The sequence below is a fragment of the Ambystoma mexicanum genome, chromosome 1q (genome assembly GCF_040938575.1).
Source record: "Ambystoma mexicanum isolate Mex_15411 chromosome 1q, UKY_AmexF1_1, whole genome shotgun sequence".
Classification (NCBI taxonomy): domain Eukaryota; kingdom Metazoa; phylum Chordata; class Amphibia; order Caudata; family Ambystomatidae; genus Ambystoma; species Ambystoma mexicanum.
Window position 1 is genome coordinate 982930665 of NC_090922.1, and position 19458 is coordinate 982950122.

At 41.1% G+C, this 19458-nt stretch overlaps 1 protein-coding gene across 1 annotated transcript in view; it reads left to right on the forward strand.

The window, feature by feature from the left end:
* LOC138559733 (vitellogenin-like) overlaps positions 1-19458 on the forward strand; it is a 1213840-nt gene that overhangs the window by 226696 nt on the left and 967686 nt on the right. Inside the window, exons 5-8 of the mRNA XM_069642739.1 lie at positions 1558-1719; positions 1843-1991; positions 11362-11512; positions 12148-12305. Coding sequence (XP_069498840.1) covers positions 1558-1719; positions 1843-1991; positions 11362-11512; positions 12148-12305 — 620 coding nt within the window. The remainder of the gene's footprint in view (positions 1-1557; positions 1720-1842; positions 1992-11361; positions 11513-12147; positions 12306-19458) is intronic.

The window sequence follows — 19458 nt, forward strand, 5'->3', positions numbered from 1 at the left end:
GGATATAGATATCTCTCTGCTTCCCAGGGTCAAAGTCCTGGGAGTTATTCTTGACCAGGCGCTGAACATGAAAACATATGTGGGAAATACGGTCTCATCAGCGATTTATTACATCAAACTGTTAGCCCATCTTAGACTGTACATCTCCCAAGACAATGCGGAAGCCATTGCTCAGGCAATAATAGGTGCCAAAATTGTCTCTGGCAGGGGCTACTAAAGCAACTGTCAAGAGACTCCAAGTGGCCCAAAATGGCGCAGTTAGAGTCGTCACCAGTCTGGCCTTGCGTGCTTATGTAACTGAGGATCTACGCGCTCTCCACTGGCTCCCTGTGGAAGAACAAATCTCCTTCAGGCTACTGATAATCACATTCAAATGTCGATTGGGTACTATGCCGCCCTATCTCCAAGATCATATTAGGGACAAACCTAATTACAGAAGTTGAGATCCAGTAACCAAAACTATTTATTTCTACCAAAATGCAGAACCAAAAAGGCTCAGGGAGGAGCGTTCTTTTGCGTAGCTCCCATTTTATGGAACTCTTTACCCGCCTCTCTGAGAGGTTCGTCTTCTCTGAGTCTGTTTAAAAAAGAGCTCAAGACCTGGTTGTTCCGATAAGTAGCCTAATCCCCTTGCGGCATGACTGATCTTACACTTCTTGGATTCCACCTGTTATTTGTTTTATTTTGTCTTGTCTGCGCCCTCACGCCCATGGGTTTATGGATGCACATTATAAATAAAATAAAAGTAAAGTAAAGTAAAAGGTAGAGGCTGGTGGTAGGGGAGAGCCGGAGACCAGCAGGTTCAACTGCAGATTCTATATTGTGATCCTACCCCTCACTGCCTTGATCGCCGGGTGGGAGGCTGACCTCAAACTGATTAAGAGCAAAGTGGCTAATAAGCCCGCAACTGCTTTTAATCATTCTGCATCATGGCTACCATAGAGATCACACTTAATATGATGATCCAACACTAGTACCAGATTTTCTAAATGATTTCAAAAGTAAATGTTCAAAACCATGATTTATTTTAATTGTACTCAGTAGAGCTTGTTTTATGTATGTTTATTAAGACATGTCAGATACTGAGAATAGAGTGCATATGACTTTCTGTGGTGGCTGTACCCCAATACGGCGTACCTCAATAGGATTTTGTAAATAGAATCAGTAAAATGAAAGCATTGATTGGCGGGATTAAAACGTTTTAAATAACAATGTGATCATCGGCTGCATTGCCGATAAAGAGATGCAGAAATCATGTGTGCCTCTGCAATGCTCATGTGTTGGTTACATCTGACAATGCACTCTCATGGAATAGCAAGCATGTAGTATCTAGTCAAATGTCCCTTGAGCTTTTGTTAGGAAACAGTTCAAAAGAGAGTGCAACCTCAAATAACCAATATTGTATTAATAATAACACAGGCAACTAAACAAAATCCTAGAATGCACTACTGACTGATAGATAGTACCTGCATTCCATTAAGACAATATCAAAGAAAAATAGCATTTGAAATTGCATTTCTTTCACTGCATGATGACATTGTGTGTATTTCTTGGCAGATTGGAATAGAAGGGATGTGTCACACCAATTATATCATTCAAGAAAATAAGAAAGACAATCAAATCTCCGTAATAAAATCAAAGGACCTAAATAAATGTGAAGAGAGAGTGGAGAAGATTACTGGTAATGCATATGCACACGCATGCAGCAGCCGTGGGAAAGTAAGCACTTGCATTTTTGTATATGTGTTTGGAATTTACAGAGTGATGTAGTATTTTACATGTTATAACTCAGAAAAGTACATAATTAGTTATATTTTCTATGTATCTTTTTCATGTTTTGAGAGCAACAAAAATGGCGGTGCATTTGCTACTTACAATTACAAGATCAAATCTACAAGAAGTGGAGCAGTGATTCTACAAGCTGAGGCCCAGGAAGTGCATGAATTTACGCCATTTAATGAGATGGATGGGGTTGTTATCATGCAGGCAAGGTACAGTAAATTAACGCACATTTCCAACAAAGTATTATATTGTGATGGGGTTAATACATGTGGGTGCTAACTGGGAGGAGAGGTGATATTACCCCTTAGCCTAAAGCATGTCTTGATGTGTTCTTTGAGAAATCGATGGAGATGTTGGAGTCAGAACTCATTCATAAAGTGAATCTGGAGCTTAAAGCAAAAACAAATGTTAGGCATTTATTAAAAAAGTTAGTTGTGTAAAGCAGCTTATCATGTGCTGCCAAGTAAATAACTTCAGAGGAGAAGTTGAGCTGCACAAGTCTACTTTGGTTTAGTGATATGCCCGTGTTTAGAGTAAATGTGTTTTTGACCAGTATTTCAAAGGCAGTTTAAATGTTCTCCCTGTAGTGGAAAGTAGAAAATAAGGCATCGAAACCATGGAATCACACAGCGCAGTAGCAACTTTGGTATTTTTTAAGTGCAGTACAAAATTGATGTACAATTCTAGTAGGACAGTAAGGCTAGTGAGGTTAATCTTTAGCGAAATGTCACCCTTATGTAGTCTTTGAAATACCATTGGAACAGAAAAAGAGATAAAAAGAAGAAAGAACTTATAGGTTTTCACGTTCCCTGTAAAAAGACGACGGGGACCTGTTATGTTTCCATTTTGTTGGTCGTTTGCACGGTGGAGTGCAAAATGGGAGGGCAAAAAGGCAGCGCGTACATGCTTATAGACTGCCCTTTTGCACTCCCACCTTTAAATTGGGTAAACACTTTCTGCCATGTCTGGCAGCATGTACAATGGATTCCTTTGGAGTCTTCCTGCTTTATGCTGGTGCAAAAGGCTTGCAGACTCCATGTGAATCACCAGCATTTGCACCTGCATGAACATCCACGCGGGCGCATATGTTGGAAAATTTGTATGGCATGCAGGAAGGGACCAGTGGAAATGTAAATTGCGTTCCACCACTCCTCTCTGCTAATCAAATACATGAAAATGGGCCGTGGAGGGAGTCTACTGCATAAAAGCAGTACACAAGGCTTTCACATCACAGATTCCCGCCACAGCTCAACATGATCTCAAAAGTAGGTATAGACGGCGGGGACATGTTATAGTTCCACTTTAATGTAGACAGGTTCCCACTGCCTTATTCTGGTCATTTGCACAGCTAAGTTCAAAGGTGGAGGGCTAAACGGTGGCATACATCCTTGTACACTACCCTTTTGCTCTCCACCCTGTAAATTGAGTAAACACTGACTGGTATGTGTTCATGGCAGGCAGTGTTTACAATGGATTCCTTTGGAGTCTGCCTGCTTTTTGCTGGTGCAAAAGGTTAGCAGACTCCATGGGAATCCCTAGAATGTGCACCAGCATGAAAATCCGCGCCGGCGCAAATGCTGAAGTATTTGTGTGGCAGGCACGAAGCGACCAGCAGACGCGTTAGTTGCGTTCAGCCACTCCTCTACGCCATACAAAGACATGAGAATGGGAGGTGGCAGGACCTACTTCCATAAAATCCTTATGCAAGGTTTACGTCATGGATTCCTACCGTGGCCCATTTACAAAGGGCTCAACATGTGCTCCAAAGTAAGAAGAGATAACGTCAAGTGAAATGACTGAAACCTCCATGTTGATTCATGGGTTTTATCACACAGCCCATTTGACATTGTTCCTTTACATGGGATAGACGCACTGCTATCTTGCTAAACATTGGATGATTATGTAGCAATGTGACAGTCATTATTCTTTTTATAGCAGAAACTACCGTAATTGCAAGGATGAGCAGCTTCTTTCTCATGCATGCTTACTTTTGTTTGAGCATATGATATGAAGTTGTTTAAAGTCCTGATTTGAGTGTCGCCCACTAATAGCGGCAACTCCAGTAAAAATATTAAAAGGAGAGCAAAAAATATTAGCACATGAAGATCGTTATTGGCCTCCCCTCAGCCAATCAGAATGTTCAGAGAGTAGTCAATAATTACTGGTATTCACTGTATTCTGAACATTCTCTTTCAAAAGTACCAACAATGGGAAAAGGAAACTCACAATGCGATTTCCAGGCAAGATTTTGTTCAACTTCCTCTATAGGAGGAGCTTTTTTTGGCTGCAACATCCTACTTAACACAACACAGAGAAAGCTAAAACACAGAACATACGTAGAATATAAAATATATAATATCATCCATATGGAGCACCGGGTTTGTTGGTCTTTATGTTTGCAACGTATTCCCTTGATAAGATTACTGCCCCTTATTACATCATTTGTGAACAGCAGTTTAAAAAGAAGAGGGGAGAGCTTGGAGCCCTACTGAATTTCATGGTCCAGATTGAAGAAGCCAGATTGACAGCCACTGATGTAGACACTTGCCTCCGTAGTCCTATAAAGTTCCTCAATCACATTATTTATTTCAGAACCAAAGCCATAATAGGGTAGAGAGGGGAAAAGAAGCCTAACACATGTGGAATGCCTTGTCAGCATTGACTGAATTAGTTGCTGTCAGTTCGGCATCAATTCTACACAAGTGCTTCACGTTGAGAAGGAGACGGGTATTATCAGTTCCTTGCCTACCCATCACAAAACCACCTAATTTAGTTTAACTATGTGTCTTGCTACTCATTGAATTATGTTTGCAAGCACCTTTGCATATAATGTGGCATCTGCATTTAGGAGCAGAATTGACTTGTAGTTTGCCCAGCCAGATAGAGGCTGGATTTGTTTATGCATTTCTACATTGTTTGCTTGCTGTTGTGTTTATGACATCTTCCTCCACTGTTTTTTCAGAAAACCCTAAAAGATGTTTTCACAATGAGTCCACAAAAATGCTGGTAAAACCTATTTAATTAACATCCTACATCATTGTCACAGCTGGCAAAATCTCATTCTCATTAATCAGTGCATCCAAATAATACATCGGAGTTGCCAATGTAGATGGTAGGTTTATCCAATGTCGCAGATGACCGGATATGTATTGACAAATACAGAGATGATAGGGATTGGCTCGTAAAATGATAGGATTTCTCAGCAAGGAGACAGCCAGTTTGTTTGATCAAAGGCACCATCTGGAAAAGGGGTTTGGAGAGTGGTGCTAGTGTGCCCATCTCTCTCTCTCTCAACTACCACTGGTTTACTCCCTCCCTAACCCAGGCATCCATAACAGGGTTAGTTCTACAGACTGGTAACACCTATTTGACTGTTTCTTTCTGCCTCCCTTATCTAAATTGGAAGGCACAGAATGAGAATGATACACAAAATGTATGCATTTGCTTAATGGTGTATGATTGATTTCATTGATTGATTTAATCATTTATGATTCGCAAATTTCGAGGGGACCAGATAGGCAAACCAGTATCTAGGTGCAGATGTCATCTCAAAGAAAGTGACGAGCCAAACCATCCAAATAAGGGCATAGCCAAGGAATCAAGAAAGACAAGGGATCAGTGAAAAGATAGGTTTTATGTTCTAGTTTCTGAATACTTCCAATGATTCTCCTGGTAAGGCAGCATAAGTACAGGATGGCCAGAAGATGACAGTTTTCTGTTTGTATTTGTATTTATTTGAACTTATTTAGCACTTTACTCCAAAGCGCTGTACAAAAATAAAACTACGGTACAATAAATGACATTGAACAGCCATTCAAAATGTACAAGCTTCACTTTAGGAATGGAGAAAGTAATTTGTCAAAGAAGTACGAAATAGAGAATAAGATTTAAATACAATAGAAATAGATTTGCAAGGTGATAACAAATATAAGAGATGGACAGAGACCTTGAAAACCGATTTACGTGGAACTGAACGGATTACAGGAGAGAATAGAAGAGCAATAGAAATTGGCGAGAGAAAATTTGAGAAGAAATAAGTAGTTAGTAGCATTAAAGGTAAGGAGAGAACAAGCTTTACGAATGTTAAAAAGATGAAATCAACAAGAACGAGATATAGTAAAAATATGACAGAGAAGGATAGATCAATATGAAGATAGCGGCCAGGATTGTGAGCAGTACTAGAAATCGGTAAGAGGAAGGAGGGAAAAAGAAGGGGGAGGAGAAGGGGAAGGAATAGTATTAGCAGGAAATCAAAGTACTTCGGTTTTAGATGCATTCAAAACAAGAAAGTGATCTCACATCCAGGACTTGATTTCTAGGCGACAAGAAGGCAAATTGTCATAATTAGAAGATTAGAAATAAGAAATGGACAGATAAAGTTTTGTATCATCAACATAAAAATGATGTGATATCCCAAAGGAAGAGATGACTGCAGCAAGATGAGACGTGTAGAGAGAAACGAGAAAAGGACCAAGAACAGAACTTTGATGAACACCATGGAAAAGAGAAAAGATATCAGAGTAAGAGCTGGACCAAAGACAGAATAAGTGTGATTAGAAAGATAAGAATCAAACCAAGCTAGAACAGAGCCAGAGAAACCAAGTGAAGAAAGGGAAGATGAGAGTAAAGTGTGATCAACTGTATCAAATTCATCAGAAAGATCCAATAGTATAAGAAGGGACGAGTGTTTAGAGTAACAATTAGAAAGCAAAGAGTCACACATTGATAAAAGAGCAGTTCCAGTTGAATGACAAGGATGAAAACCAGACTGAAAACAAGGAAGAATATCGGTATATGTGACAAAGGTAGAGACCTGAGAATAGACTAGACGTTCAAGTAATTTAGAAAGATAAGGTAGAAGAGAAATTGGATGGGAATTAGAAGGAGGAGAAGGATTGATGGTTTCTTCAAAATAGGAAGTATAAAAGCATACTTAAATGTTATGTTCTGTTCTGTTTGTATGGCGCCAAAGCCTGCAGGCTTCAGGGCGCTCTATAAACACAAAACACACTAGAACGAAAGGAAGACACAACACGTAGTGGCTTTTTAGTGGATTCAGTTAAAAAGGAGGGTTTTTAAATGTTTCCTAAAAGTGACATTACATTTTTCCAGGCGTAGCTCAATGGGAAGTTCATTCCACGCTTGGACAACCAGTGCTGGAACTGATCTTCCATTCCCTCTTGCTCTTTTAAAGTGTGGAACTGTGAGCTGTTGTGCGTCGCTTGACCACAGGGTTCGGCAAGGCTTATAGAAATCCAGCTTCTCTTTTAAATAGACAGGGGCTTTTCCAAACAAGCCTTTGTGTCCCAAGGTGAGGATTTTAAATCAAACCCTTGCCACCACTGGGAGCCAATGAAGTTCTCTTCGAGCCCCAGATATTCGTTCTCTCTTAGGGATGTTGCAAACTATTCAAACAGCATAGTTCTTGATGTTTAGCAATCTCCTGAAACATTCTTTACTACCCCCCGGGTCCCTCCAGCGGGAGTTACAATAATTAAGTCTCGGCATAATAATTGGCTGGACTAGTGTTTCACAGTTTTTTTGAGTAACAAGTGAGCTAATCTGCTGCAAAACCTTCAGATAATAATGCACATTTTTTACCTCGTTATTAACGTGCACATCCGCGGCTGCTTCCATATATATACAAAACGTTTTCACCTTATCTGCTATTGGAATTTGGCATCCTTCAATTTCAAACCCTTTATATGCTTCTCCTAAGTTTACCCAAGCTTGTATGGATCCATAAACTATGAGCTCAGTTTTTGAGCTGTTCGAGCAGAGTCAATTGGTTGTCATCCAATCTTTAATGACTCCAGTAAACTTGGTTCAATATTACCGAATCTTGTGGATTATCTCTGCTGAGCTCCATTGTCAGCTGCATATCATCAGCATAATTAGTAAACTGTAGACTTAGCGTTTCCATTTGTACGCATAATGGTTTCATGTAAACGTTAACCAATGAGGGAGACAAGCAAGCACCCTGAGGCACCCCATAGAATGTCTGTGATGGTTCTGAAGAGGCATCCCCCCAGAAAAGCTTGGGTTTTCTTCCACAAAGGAAAAAGTCCACCCACTCAATCACATTCTTCGAACAATTTCCAGTATCAGCAAGAGTGTCTAATAGCCAGCCGTTTGTGATCTAATAAGATCACACGCCAGTAAGATAGCTCAGTGGGTTGAGCACTCACTGCTGCGATCTGCAGGTTGCAGGTTCGAATCCCGGCAGGCCAACTCAGCCTTTCATCCTTATGAGGTCGATAAATGAGTACCAATTTCAGATGGCTGATATTGTATGTAAATATGTGCAAAGCGCTTTGGATTAAGCCGCTATATAAATAATACAGTTATCATTAATAAAGGAAAGGCTGCTGATAAATTGAGTAGAATCAGCAGCCCTGTACTACTCTTTTCTATTGTGGTCAGCATCTGGGTTTGCAGATCTAGAAGCGTACTCTGTGCCATGCTGTGATTACTGTGAAAACCAGATTGTTTTACATGTAGTAGTTTAAAGGCTTCTCAATGCTTTTGTAGTTGAGTTGTCACAATTATATTGATTATCATAAGCAAAAAAGGAGTATTCGTGATTGGTTTAAGGTTAGATGCTTCTTTGGGATCTAATCCTGTTTTTAATTTTTATTGAGGATGGGATTGATCTATGAAAGAAGGAGGTATTGACAAATCTCGCAAGGAATGGTGCAAACATGTTCCCATTTTGCAAGATAATTTTGGACCGTAAAGCATCTCCCGGACAAGTAGTAGGATGCATAGCCATCAGAATCTTTTCTATTTCCGTAATGGAGATGGGATTGAATTCGAACAACTCTTGGGGATCCTTACGCTCCTCGGTCCTTCCTATATCCACCTGTGACATAGAACATTGCAGACTGCCTACTTCCCACCCTCAAGAAAGTGAAGACACTGGGAGTAATTATTGATCAAGAGCTCTCATTGAGCGCACACATCAGTAGCATAGTGTCAAATTCTATTTACTACATTAAGCTTCTGGCACAAATTAGGCCGTATCTTGAAGCTTTGAGTTGTGCCACTTTGGCTAGGGCAATCATAGGCAGCTGTCTGGACTACTGTGCCAGTATCCTACCAGGCATCGGGAAAGGAGAAGTTAACCACCTACAAGTTGGCCAAAACAACACAGTGATGGTTGTGGTAGGTCTACCCAAAACTGATCATGTATCAGTAGCACGGAAATCACTAATCTGGCTGCCTGTAGCAAAAAGGGTCATGTTTCGTACCCTAAGCAATGCACATTCATGCCTTCATGGAAATAGTCCATTGTATCTTGCAGTGCAGCTAAAATGGCCACCGGGCAGACACAGCCTTAGATCAAACAACACAGGTCTACTGCAAATCCCTAAGGCAAGACAATCCCTGGTAAAACACAGGGGCTTTCTAACCACTACACCACGATTATAGAATACCCTTAGCCCTGACCTGAGTTTGTGCCTTAGCCGCCCCAGATTGAAACGCAAACTGAAAACGTTCCAGTCCGAATGAAATAGAGAGCTATCTTGTTGTGCCTGATCTCTGATCCCTTCCCTGTTTTATATGTTGCGTGTTGTTTGTCAGTCTCAGCGCTCCTATGTCTCAGGACCTTTGTTAAAGCACTTTAGAAATAAATTAAATAAGTAAATAAATTATCCTTTATAGTTAGATTGTGGCTAATTGTATTATGTGCTGAGGTCATTTTGGTTGTGAATCCCTGATGGATTCTCAAGCAATCATCCTTGCCCGGCACAAATTGTCTCTTCAAGGCACTAGGTTTCGCCCACTTGCTAAATATTTCAAAAGGTTTCTTCATCTCGTTATCTGCCCTGCTTATTTGTTCATTAAAACACTTTTTTTGTCTCATTGTTTTTTTCATGTATTCTTTTTTCAATCAGTTTCCAAGCCCTTTTATTTTGCTCTGTTTTACTTTTCGACCAAGGTCGTTCTGCCTGCCTTTTGGATTGTTTGAGGATCGTGAGTTCTTCAGTAAACCAACCGTGGTGGGTGGGGCAGTCTCTTATATTTTGAGTATTAAAAGGGAGAATGATTGTTGATATGTCAGTGGAGGTGAATTGATACTGAGGGGCTGACCAATTGGTAACTGAGAGTGGTCATTGGAGCTGATCTCACAGTTCATGTAAACTGTTTTTTAGGTTCTGAGTGATTTGGAGAGATTACTGAGAAAGCAAACTAAGAGAATAGTGTCTTAATGTGTAAAGTTTGTAATAAACTATAATTTTACAAATGTAAAAAAAAGGGGACAATTCTGTCTAAAAAGGCTTCAACATGAATTTCATATGTTTCCACCAGTTCACTTGGGGAGTCCAGATCTGCTGTCAAATTCATAAGCTCTTCCATACAAGTAGTCAACTCTGGGATTTTTATTTTCTTAAACTTTCTGCTGCATATTTGCTTGGGGATTTTATAATTTTGCTGAAGAAGATCTGGCAATAGTACCTTACATACAATAGGTAAATGGCCTGACCAGATGCATGTCGTAGTATTCATGGTGGCAAGGTTCATGTTCCTGACAGAGACCCAGTCCAAGTTGTGACCCTTTATAAGTGAGCGTCAGAATTGTAAGTATGTGTGTCCATATGTTTTAACATATGTTCTAGGTCCGTAGCCTGCTTATCCATGGGATCTCCTCTTCATCGATTAAAGTCTCCCAACAGCTTGCACAAAGGTAAACGCAATTGCCCTAAATGGTCATTAAATGTAGGCATCTCTATTGGAGGGCTGTGAACCAGGAGAAGGTTCACACTATTATTGTCATTAGTGAAAAGCGGGATCTGAACTGCAGGTTAGTGTGCTAGGGCTGTTAGTCAATTATGGAAGGTCAGCAGCAGTATCAGCACTTTGAGGTGTTCCACGTCACCTCTAATCAAAGGACATATGAATATGCTGGTATTGCCGGTAGCTTGTGCTACACCTGGTTAGCTATATATTCAAATTTCCCAATCATCGAAGAATCTACACAATTCGAAGCATCAATAATGCTCAATGCTATTTATTGTTAGCACTCAAAACAGATGACACGTCTTTCTACCCCTAGGTCATCCTCAAGGCAATATTAAGTTTAAATGTAGTCTCTTGAGTAATGCTCCAGTATTCTGCGTAAGTCTTCTTGGCCCATAAATTGCTATTGGTATCTGGTGATGAACCAAACTCATAGTAGATGTTGACATCCCCTACAACTAGGAGTCTGGTGACACCTAGGGCAGAGGATATCAAACAGTTCTCGAAGCCTGCTAAAAATGTTGTCACTCAGTCCCGCATGTCCGTAGAAAAGTATGATTTTATTTGATACAGTAGGGGATGGCTAAATCATAAAAGGGCAGATTTGTGATGGTTCATCCCAGGAATGATTATTACAATGATTTACTGTCCAAAATGATTTGAAGATAACTGCAACCCCGCCACCCCGGTCCCCTCAACCCTTCCCAACCTCCGCAAAGGTGACTCCTTGTGTCCATTTTATGCAATATTGCTCTGGAAGACTACCATAGCACATTATTTGAAAGTTACCTGTAATTAGTCTTATTTTTCATTTATTTCATTTTGTTTTTATTGCAGGCAAAAGCTTGTATTGGCTGAGGTTCGAAAGGGCTTTCCATCAGTAGCTGAACGTGAACTCCAGAATCGAGGCTCACTTAGATACAATTTTGCCAGTGAATTGCTCCAAACTCCCATTCAGTTACTCAAAAGTAAAAATGCAGGAAATCAGGTAAGATATGCCATTCTGGAAACCAAACTATGCTTTGGTAGATTGCATACACATTGTTATGCGTATAAGTGAACTAGTTCTAGTATCGACTTTCTCCAAAAATAACCCATCAAGCCAGGAAACAAAAAAGATTTTGAGCGTGAATACTCCTCTTCCCTAGTATGTCCTTACCAGCCATGTTTACATTCACATCATCAGTTAGAATTTTTGAACGAATAATATAGACAATACATTGTTTGATTATTCCAACATATTATATTGAAATCTTGTCATTAGAATGGATTTGTAAAATGAATACATACGAACCATATCATAAGAATCATATTTCCTTGGAAAGGAACATGTATGGACCGAGTTTGATCTTATATGGAATATCTTTATTTTAGTCAATGTTGTACTACACATTCATTACATTGAACATGAACATTTAATTTATGGAACGATAACTCAACCTGGTTTTATAGGCCACTCCTTTAATGACATGGGCCCAGCCTCTTTCTAAAGTTGCCTCCTTGGGATTCTGAGGCCAAATCAGGTACTTCCAAATAAAGTATAGCTGGGTGTTAGCATCCCTCCTCGCTTTCTTATCCCAATGAAAGCATTGGTGCATCTCAATGTAAAATCTTATTTTTCAGATTATCCAAATACTTCAGCATCTAGTCGATAAAACAGGAGAATCGTCTCTGAAAGATGCTCCTGCTAAATTCTTGGAACTTGTCCAACTGTTGCGTGTAGCATCCTATGAAAACCTTGACACAACTTGGAAGCAGTTTTCCAGTAGGCCCGAATACAGGTAGAGTTACACTGTGATTCCTTATGTTCGCCACAGGATAATAACTAAAGCCTGGCATCCGTAGACTAATGTCTTGCATAGTGCATTTGTATGCATATTTATTTTGCCGCTTGACCATGGCTTTTCCCGTTTTCATTGTGTTATGTTTTGACATGCGACTGATGGTTCCCCAACACAAACCCAGCCATTTTACTGACTGTGGGTCCATACAAATATCAACCTGTCGTGTGACTGATGTTGTACAAGCACTGCCAGCATTTCAGAGGCACCATAATTATATCTGACTGACATTTGTCCATCTGTACTGGCCTTTTAGAGAAGGTAAAGTAATATGGCTGACACTGCCCCAGCCTCCCCAAACCTTTGTATGTTTAGTTGGCATATGATGGTCTCTGTCCTAGCTCTAACAATCCTCCAAATAAGAGCCAAGCATGCAAGTGACTCAGTCTCAGTAGAAATCGTTCTGCTCTGTTTCTTTCTTATCCCCACTCATTGTCAAATTGTATGCACATGATAGCTGATTATCTCCCAAGGGACTATGCCATGTGTTTATTTGAAGTGCATGGAGATTGTGTCAAGGTACCCAGCTGATCTGGTTCCATATGTCCGTGGGAGGTTTGTGACATAATACAACCCCGCATTGGCAGAGTGAAGAGTCTGGTACAGGATCCACTACGCATGGGCACGAATAGATGCCTGAACTAGGGCCAATTTAATGTCAGATTCTTTGTTTCGTAGCTGAGCCTGGATATAGTTGAGGGTTGTGTAACCCTGCAACATTGCCTATTTTCCAATGGAAACTTGTAGTGCTTTGTGTGGTAATTGCTTGGTTAAACCCGAAGAAGCTGCTTGTGTGTTAAAGAAGAGGGGTGGAATGGAACAAAACTCTTGATTGTGGAATAAAGTGGATACCACTCAGCACTATGAAATAGAATGCATAATATTCACCTTTTTTGTATTGTTCTGTTTATTGGACAAGCTGCAGATACATCTTTGCTATTTAGTGAGTCATTGCTAAGGGTTTGTCAACTATTGTATTCCTTTCGAATCATTAAATCTTGTTGAAAAAACACACAGATAGAAAATAATGACTAAATACATTCCCAAAAAATGGTGATGGTAATTATGAGGAATCTCATGATCCGGCAAAGGCTGATTTACCATGTGTACACGTGTCCGGCAAAGGCTGATTTACCATGTGTACACGTGTCCGGCAAAGGCTGATTTACCATGTGTACACATGTCCGGCAAAGGCTGATTTACCATGTGTACACGTATCCGGCAAAGGCTGATTTACCATGTGTACACGTATCCGGCAAAGGCTGATTTACCATATGTACACGTGTCCGGCAAGGCTGATTTACCATGTGTACATGTATCCGGCAAAGGCTGATTTACTATGTGTACACGTGTCCGCCAAAGGCTGATTTACCATGTGTACACGTATCCAGCAAAGGCTGATTTACCATGTGTACACGTTCACTGCACCTGGAGAAATTGCATTCACAAACTGATGAGCGAAGCCTCCCTCAGCTACTCTTCACTTCTATATCGTTGCCTGGATAATCGTCTGGTAGATGCACTCTAAATCCATGGAACACTTTGTGAAACTGCAGAAATAGTGTTCACACTTTTGAAGAGTTGTGCTTTTCATTGATATAGAAGGGGAAATCTGCTGGAACTGTCCAAATATTTTAAAGTATGCACTCATAAGAGATCTCCATTTTCTGCAGAGAAAATCTGACCCGCATATTGACCTGTCTCCACTTATACCTGCTGGGCAGTCTTATTTAAACGATGCAATGAAAAGTGGGCTAAAATATACAAAACTCCCTAATGGGAATTTGGGGTTGGATAATATGAAACAAAATGTATTCTAGATATCTATTAATTCTTATGAAAATGACTTGATAGATTTTTGTTGTTGGAAGTGTGTGGGGCTGAATTAAGATGGAAAATGACTCTCCCTTTTGATTTAGTTGTTTTCTGAAGAAAGTTCCTTTGCATGGGCTCTAAGGTATAATAAGACTGCAGTCAAGTTGTGTAGTGGTGGTTACAGGTCACTATGATGTGCTGTTGTTTGGCTATCACATTGGCTTGTGGGTCGAAGATGCTGGGAATAGCCGGCGGTGTCTGGTCGGCGATGCTGAAAAACTCAGTGACCTCAGGCATATGAAGTGGAAATTTGCCTTTGGCGATGAGTGGGCTTCGCTGGTTGAACATGATGTTGGAGCACTGCACTAGCATGGTATTGTAGCTCAAAGAAGCTGGTGACCAGGTGGAAGTATTGAGTTTGGGATTCAAGAAGACAAAGTGGCTGGGATACAGAGACAACATAGCTTCAGCATCGAGCAAACTCAGAGATAAAGAGGGATTTGAGCATCAAGGTTAATGATTCCTTTAGCTGTTCACGGGCATCAGCTTGGAATGCGTTAAAGGTGTTCAAAATGCTGTCGAAGCAGTTTGGAGATTTAGGGGGATCCAGAGTTCACTTACTTGGTTTTGCAGATGCTGAAAGTCCCCTTCCAGGTGCTCTAGAACAAAGTGAGTCCTTCTGTTTCACTACCACTACAGGGAGCTTGACTGCACCAATGGAGGTCTCCTCCCCTCGCAGACGTCTTTGGGATAGACTGTATCACCAACAGAGGACCAGGCAAATTCTTCTTGTCCTTGTGGAAGTCCAGAGAGGAATCAAAGAATGACGGGGTACCCCTCTCCTTTAAAAGGCAAAATGCAGACTGCTGTAAGGGGTCTAATCCCCATTTTTGTAACAGGTGACCTCCTTTCCTGTCACTCTCTAGCCGGCCTCTCTTGGCCCTCTTCCTGCTCCCACCTGTGAGGCTAAAAACCAACCTCAGTGTCATCTTCGGCTCCACACTCTCTTTCTCTCCTCACATCTCTGACATCTCTAAGAAGTCAAACTACCAGCTGCACATCCTCAGAGGTATTCTTCCTTCCTCTCCTTTCCACAGAACCTCACAGTCTCCAGAGCTCTGTTTCTCTCTAGGCTGGACTACTGCAACAGCCTCTTTCTAAATCTGCCTGCTTCTACTCTCCACCCTCTGCAACTCATCCAGAACAGGACTGCGAGATCTCTGCACTGGCTCCCAGTGGCTGTGAGGATTAAGTTCAAAACCCTCTGCATTGTCCACAAGGCCTTCTGGGGCCTGGGGCCTCATTACCTTCAACTCTCACTTCCTAAATATCTTCCTTCCCGAGCTCTTTGCTCATCCGCCTCCAACTCCCTCAGGGTGAGTCGCTTTTCCAAGCAATTAGTTGGTGGTAGATCTCTTTCTTCGGCTGGAACAGCCTCCATGCCTCCCTGAAACTTGAGCAGAACCATCTCTGGTTCCAGAAGCACCTCAAAACCTTCCTCTTTGCTTCTGCTTCCTCTCCTCCTCTCCTCTCCCCTGCCTAACTCCTGGCTACAACTGAAATTGCACTGGTCACCTGGCTACCCTCTGATCTCGGTCCCATGTCCCCTCCCCCACCAGTTGCACACCTACACTGCCCCCTTGGCAATATCAGCACTTGGGAACTGTTTTTCTGTATCCCTACAGTCCCCTACCAGCACTTGGCACCTGATGTCTGCACTTACCCTTGTACTTGCCCCAGCTGGCCACACTTTTTACTTATTGCTTTCATTTATTCTATTTATTTTCACTGTCGATCCCATGTACTGCACTGCCCCCTGCAGTTTTCCACTTCCCCTGCACTTGCACGATCTCAATGTCACCTGGCCTAGTAAGATCGTTGTCTCTGTCTTCCCTCTGTTCCTCTCCCTTGCCTTGTTGCGCCTTGAAATATGTGTGTACAGGCGTGTTATAAATGGCTTTTCGTATCATATATCATATCATGTCAAGTCATCCCACCCTTAGTGCCTTTCCTTCAGGAAATGGAGGGGTCAGAAAAAGGAGCCCCAACAGAAAGCAAGATTATGGAACCCCTCTCCAGGCCTCCATTCCCTGTCTAACTCCAACCCTTCCCATACCTGCAGGCTCAAAGGCATTCCAATGATCAGCAACCTGGTGTGAGGATGACTTTGTTATGTCAGGGATGCCTCTGAATCACCATTCCCAGAAGACGTCCTTTGAAATTGTCTATGCGCTGGGGGATGGAGTTGCCCCTCCTGCTGAAGAATCAAATGAAGCAACTTCCTGGCTATTTTACTACCTAGCAGCTGCAGAGACAGTCCGCTTATACCTTAGTCCACATCGGCCATCTCATGGTTAAACCCTGCTCACAGAGCTGACACTTTTGGGATTTCAAATTGATGTGGCCTTGTAATTATATATCCTTAGGGTCACCGTGCCACCCCTGGCATGGCTTATTTTTAAAGATTCACCTATCAGCAGACTATCGAAGGCATACAGTTATCAGAATTCGGTGCAGGGGTGTAGACAGTAAAATGCTACCGTCCACTGCAGGAACTTTGTGTCCCAGAAGCTGTCAGGGATGCACAGGTGAACTTTGAACCTGTGTTGTCGCACTTCAAAGCTGGTCCTGCAAATATCAGTAGACTGGTTACAGCAAGGCACATGTGCACACTACAACATGATGATTATAAGACCTCCCTTTCAAAAAGGCCGGGCTTTCACATCCTCTAGATAGTAATCCATCTTAGTGGGTAAAAGGCAAGTGTCCCCAAAAAGAAATGGGTCTTTCGCAGAACAGGAAGGCCCCAGTTTGAATACCTGTGAATGTTACAAAAGGAAAGACTGACTCGATTGTACTGGGTGGCTACAGCTTGGAGAGGTGTTGGGGAAGGGTCAAGTGGCCATATGTATATAATGCTGCTGATAGCTCCAGAAAGACCAGAAAAATCTCCTGCACCCTCTTTAACCATCTTGCATACACCATCCCGTAACCCACACAAGACAGTTTCAAATCTTCGAATTGTGCAGGACCATGATATGTACAGGCATAGCCTGTTCTGAACACCCAAGAAAGGCTACAACTTAAAACGGTTTCCAGGATTGAATCTTTGCTCCTATACCCAGTTATCATATATGTTTAGGTAAATCTGAAGGAAGTGTCTGTTTTAGATTTGTGTTTTAAAAACAAATTGCAGAGGAATTTGTAAATTGAGGAAAAGTATTCAAAATGATGAATAGCAACAGTTTGGTAGAGTTGTATTTCAGCAAATAGAGTTGTCACAAGTTGGTGCCCATCTAACTGTCCTACCAAAGGTTTAGAGCTGCTAACATTGTGGATTCAAATTGCTGCACAGAAAATCCTCCCCCGATAACTCATGATTTACAGGGGTGACGTCTATTGCCATCACGGCACAGGTACTTACGGTGCTGCATTTACTTCTCCAAAAGTCAAGAACCTCATACAATTAAACAAAATACTGGACCCATGAATCTGCCATTGCCCACTATAGGTTGAAATGAAGCACTGGACTCAGTCGGTAGAAGAGCTAACCTTGTTCTTGGTCCTCGAACTCTTGAAGTGATTACTAAAAGCTCTTTCATGTATTAAAGAGCAAATATTTAGAGATGATTCAGGTTATGGCAACCATGTTAGCACATTTATACCAAATGGAGCCCCAGGATTGGCTGATGTTTCATGTGCTCACAGTCTAATGGTATATATCAGGATTCTGTCTGACTTACACTAACCCATTTCAAGACAGGGGAGAGTAAAATAAAATGACAGAAAACTCTCTTTAGGTAACTCAGTTATTGCCACCATTTGGTGGAGATGAAAGCATAATGGAAGGTTTATGTTCCAAGTGGAAGACAACATGATTCTACCTTGCAGCAAAATTGGTTACTGGCATAATCATTTGGGTAAGTCATTGCCCAGTGAACACAAAAGATTGCCTATGGCCTCTAGTTTTCTTTCAATTAGATCTACAGGTTTGAGTCAATGAGAGTTAAATCTTCTCTTCGGAGACACATTATGTGTTGCACTCCAGTTGAGTTGAATTCTGCATGTCTGCGCTGCACATATGTACAGCTTTAAATCAAGATACAATGATAACTAGGTAGTTATACCCCCCAATCTATCTATTTTACAGCCTGTGTTCAATCCCATGTGCATGGCCAGGCAAAATGCTTAAGTTGGACACCAGTGTTTCGACAGAGGGCACCCATAATTCAGCAGGAAATGCAGTGAGATACAGCTGGAATGCTGTCATCAAACGTCGATTCCCTCTTCCATTGTCTAATAGGCTTTCACCTCTTTTAGCAGGAAATTAAATGCCATGCATTGACACTGCCTGCAGCTGACACACTACTGCAGAGTTGGATGACAAAATCAGCTCCTTTCATTAAATATAGAAGGATGTCTCAACAAAAAGATCTCCCAAAATGGATGAGCTATAGAAAATCAATTAACTGAAACCTAACTTGGCATGCACTTAGGCAGTACCTAGAAGCCCATGTGGGTCAAAGCAATGGAGGGATTTTATAATTGTATCTTCCTGCCATGCTATCAAATTGTTGTGGCTAAATGGTATCAAGTGGGCAGGTTTGGGACTTTGTAGATATGAGACAGGTACACTTATTACTATTTCGGATACTAAGTTTTTGCAAAGAATATATATTTTTTAATGTATTGTGTGTTTTGGTTACATATCAAGAAACATTTCACACAACTGATAACACGCATCCATAAAATGCATCTTTCATAAACAGCAAATACATTTGACAATGCATAAAAGAATCAAAGTAATCTACAAATGAGTCAAGATTATATCTAAAAATTCCAAAATTCCAATTGTCAATGAAATTTCATTTGAGTTTAAAATACGAATCCATAACTGTTCTTAGCACACACCCTCAAGATTGTGAACAAATCTTCCCAATTTCTCTTACCAAAAATTCATAAGGACCGGACAGTCTATAAAACATTGATATTCTAGTAAAACAGTCCTATTATTGATCCATTCATATCTTTGCAACTTCAACTTCAGTTTGTTGGGATTAATAATAATTTCCTCAGCCGTGGCTTCTACCCTTGTCAGTGTGTCCTAAGCTCTTTGCCCAGCTTGATGTCGATAGATGCACAGGAAGGTTCCAGGATTAGGGCATAGTTTTGCAACACATTCCATTCAACCAATGACCCCAAAGGTAATAAACCCACTTATTCCTTATCGGTGCTATGGGGATCAAACTGGGGAGATGAAGGACCCTTCTCCATAGGA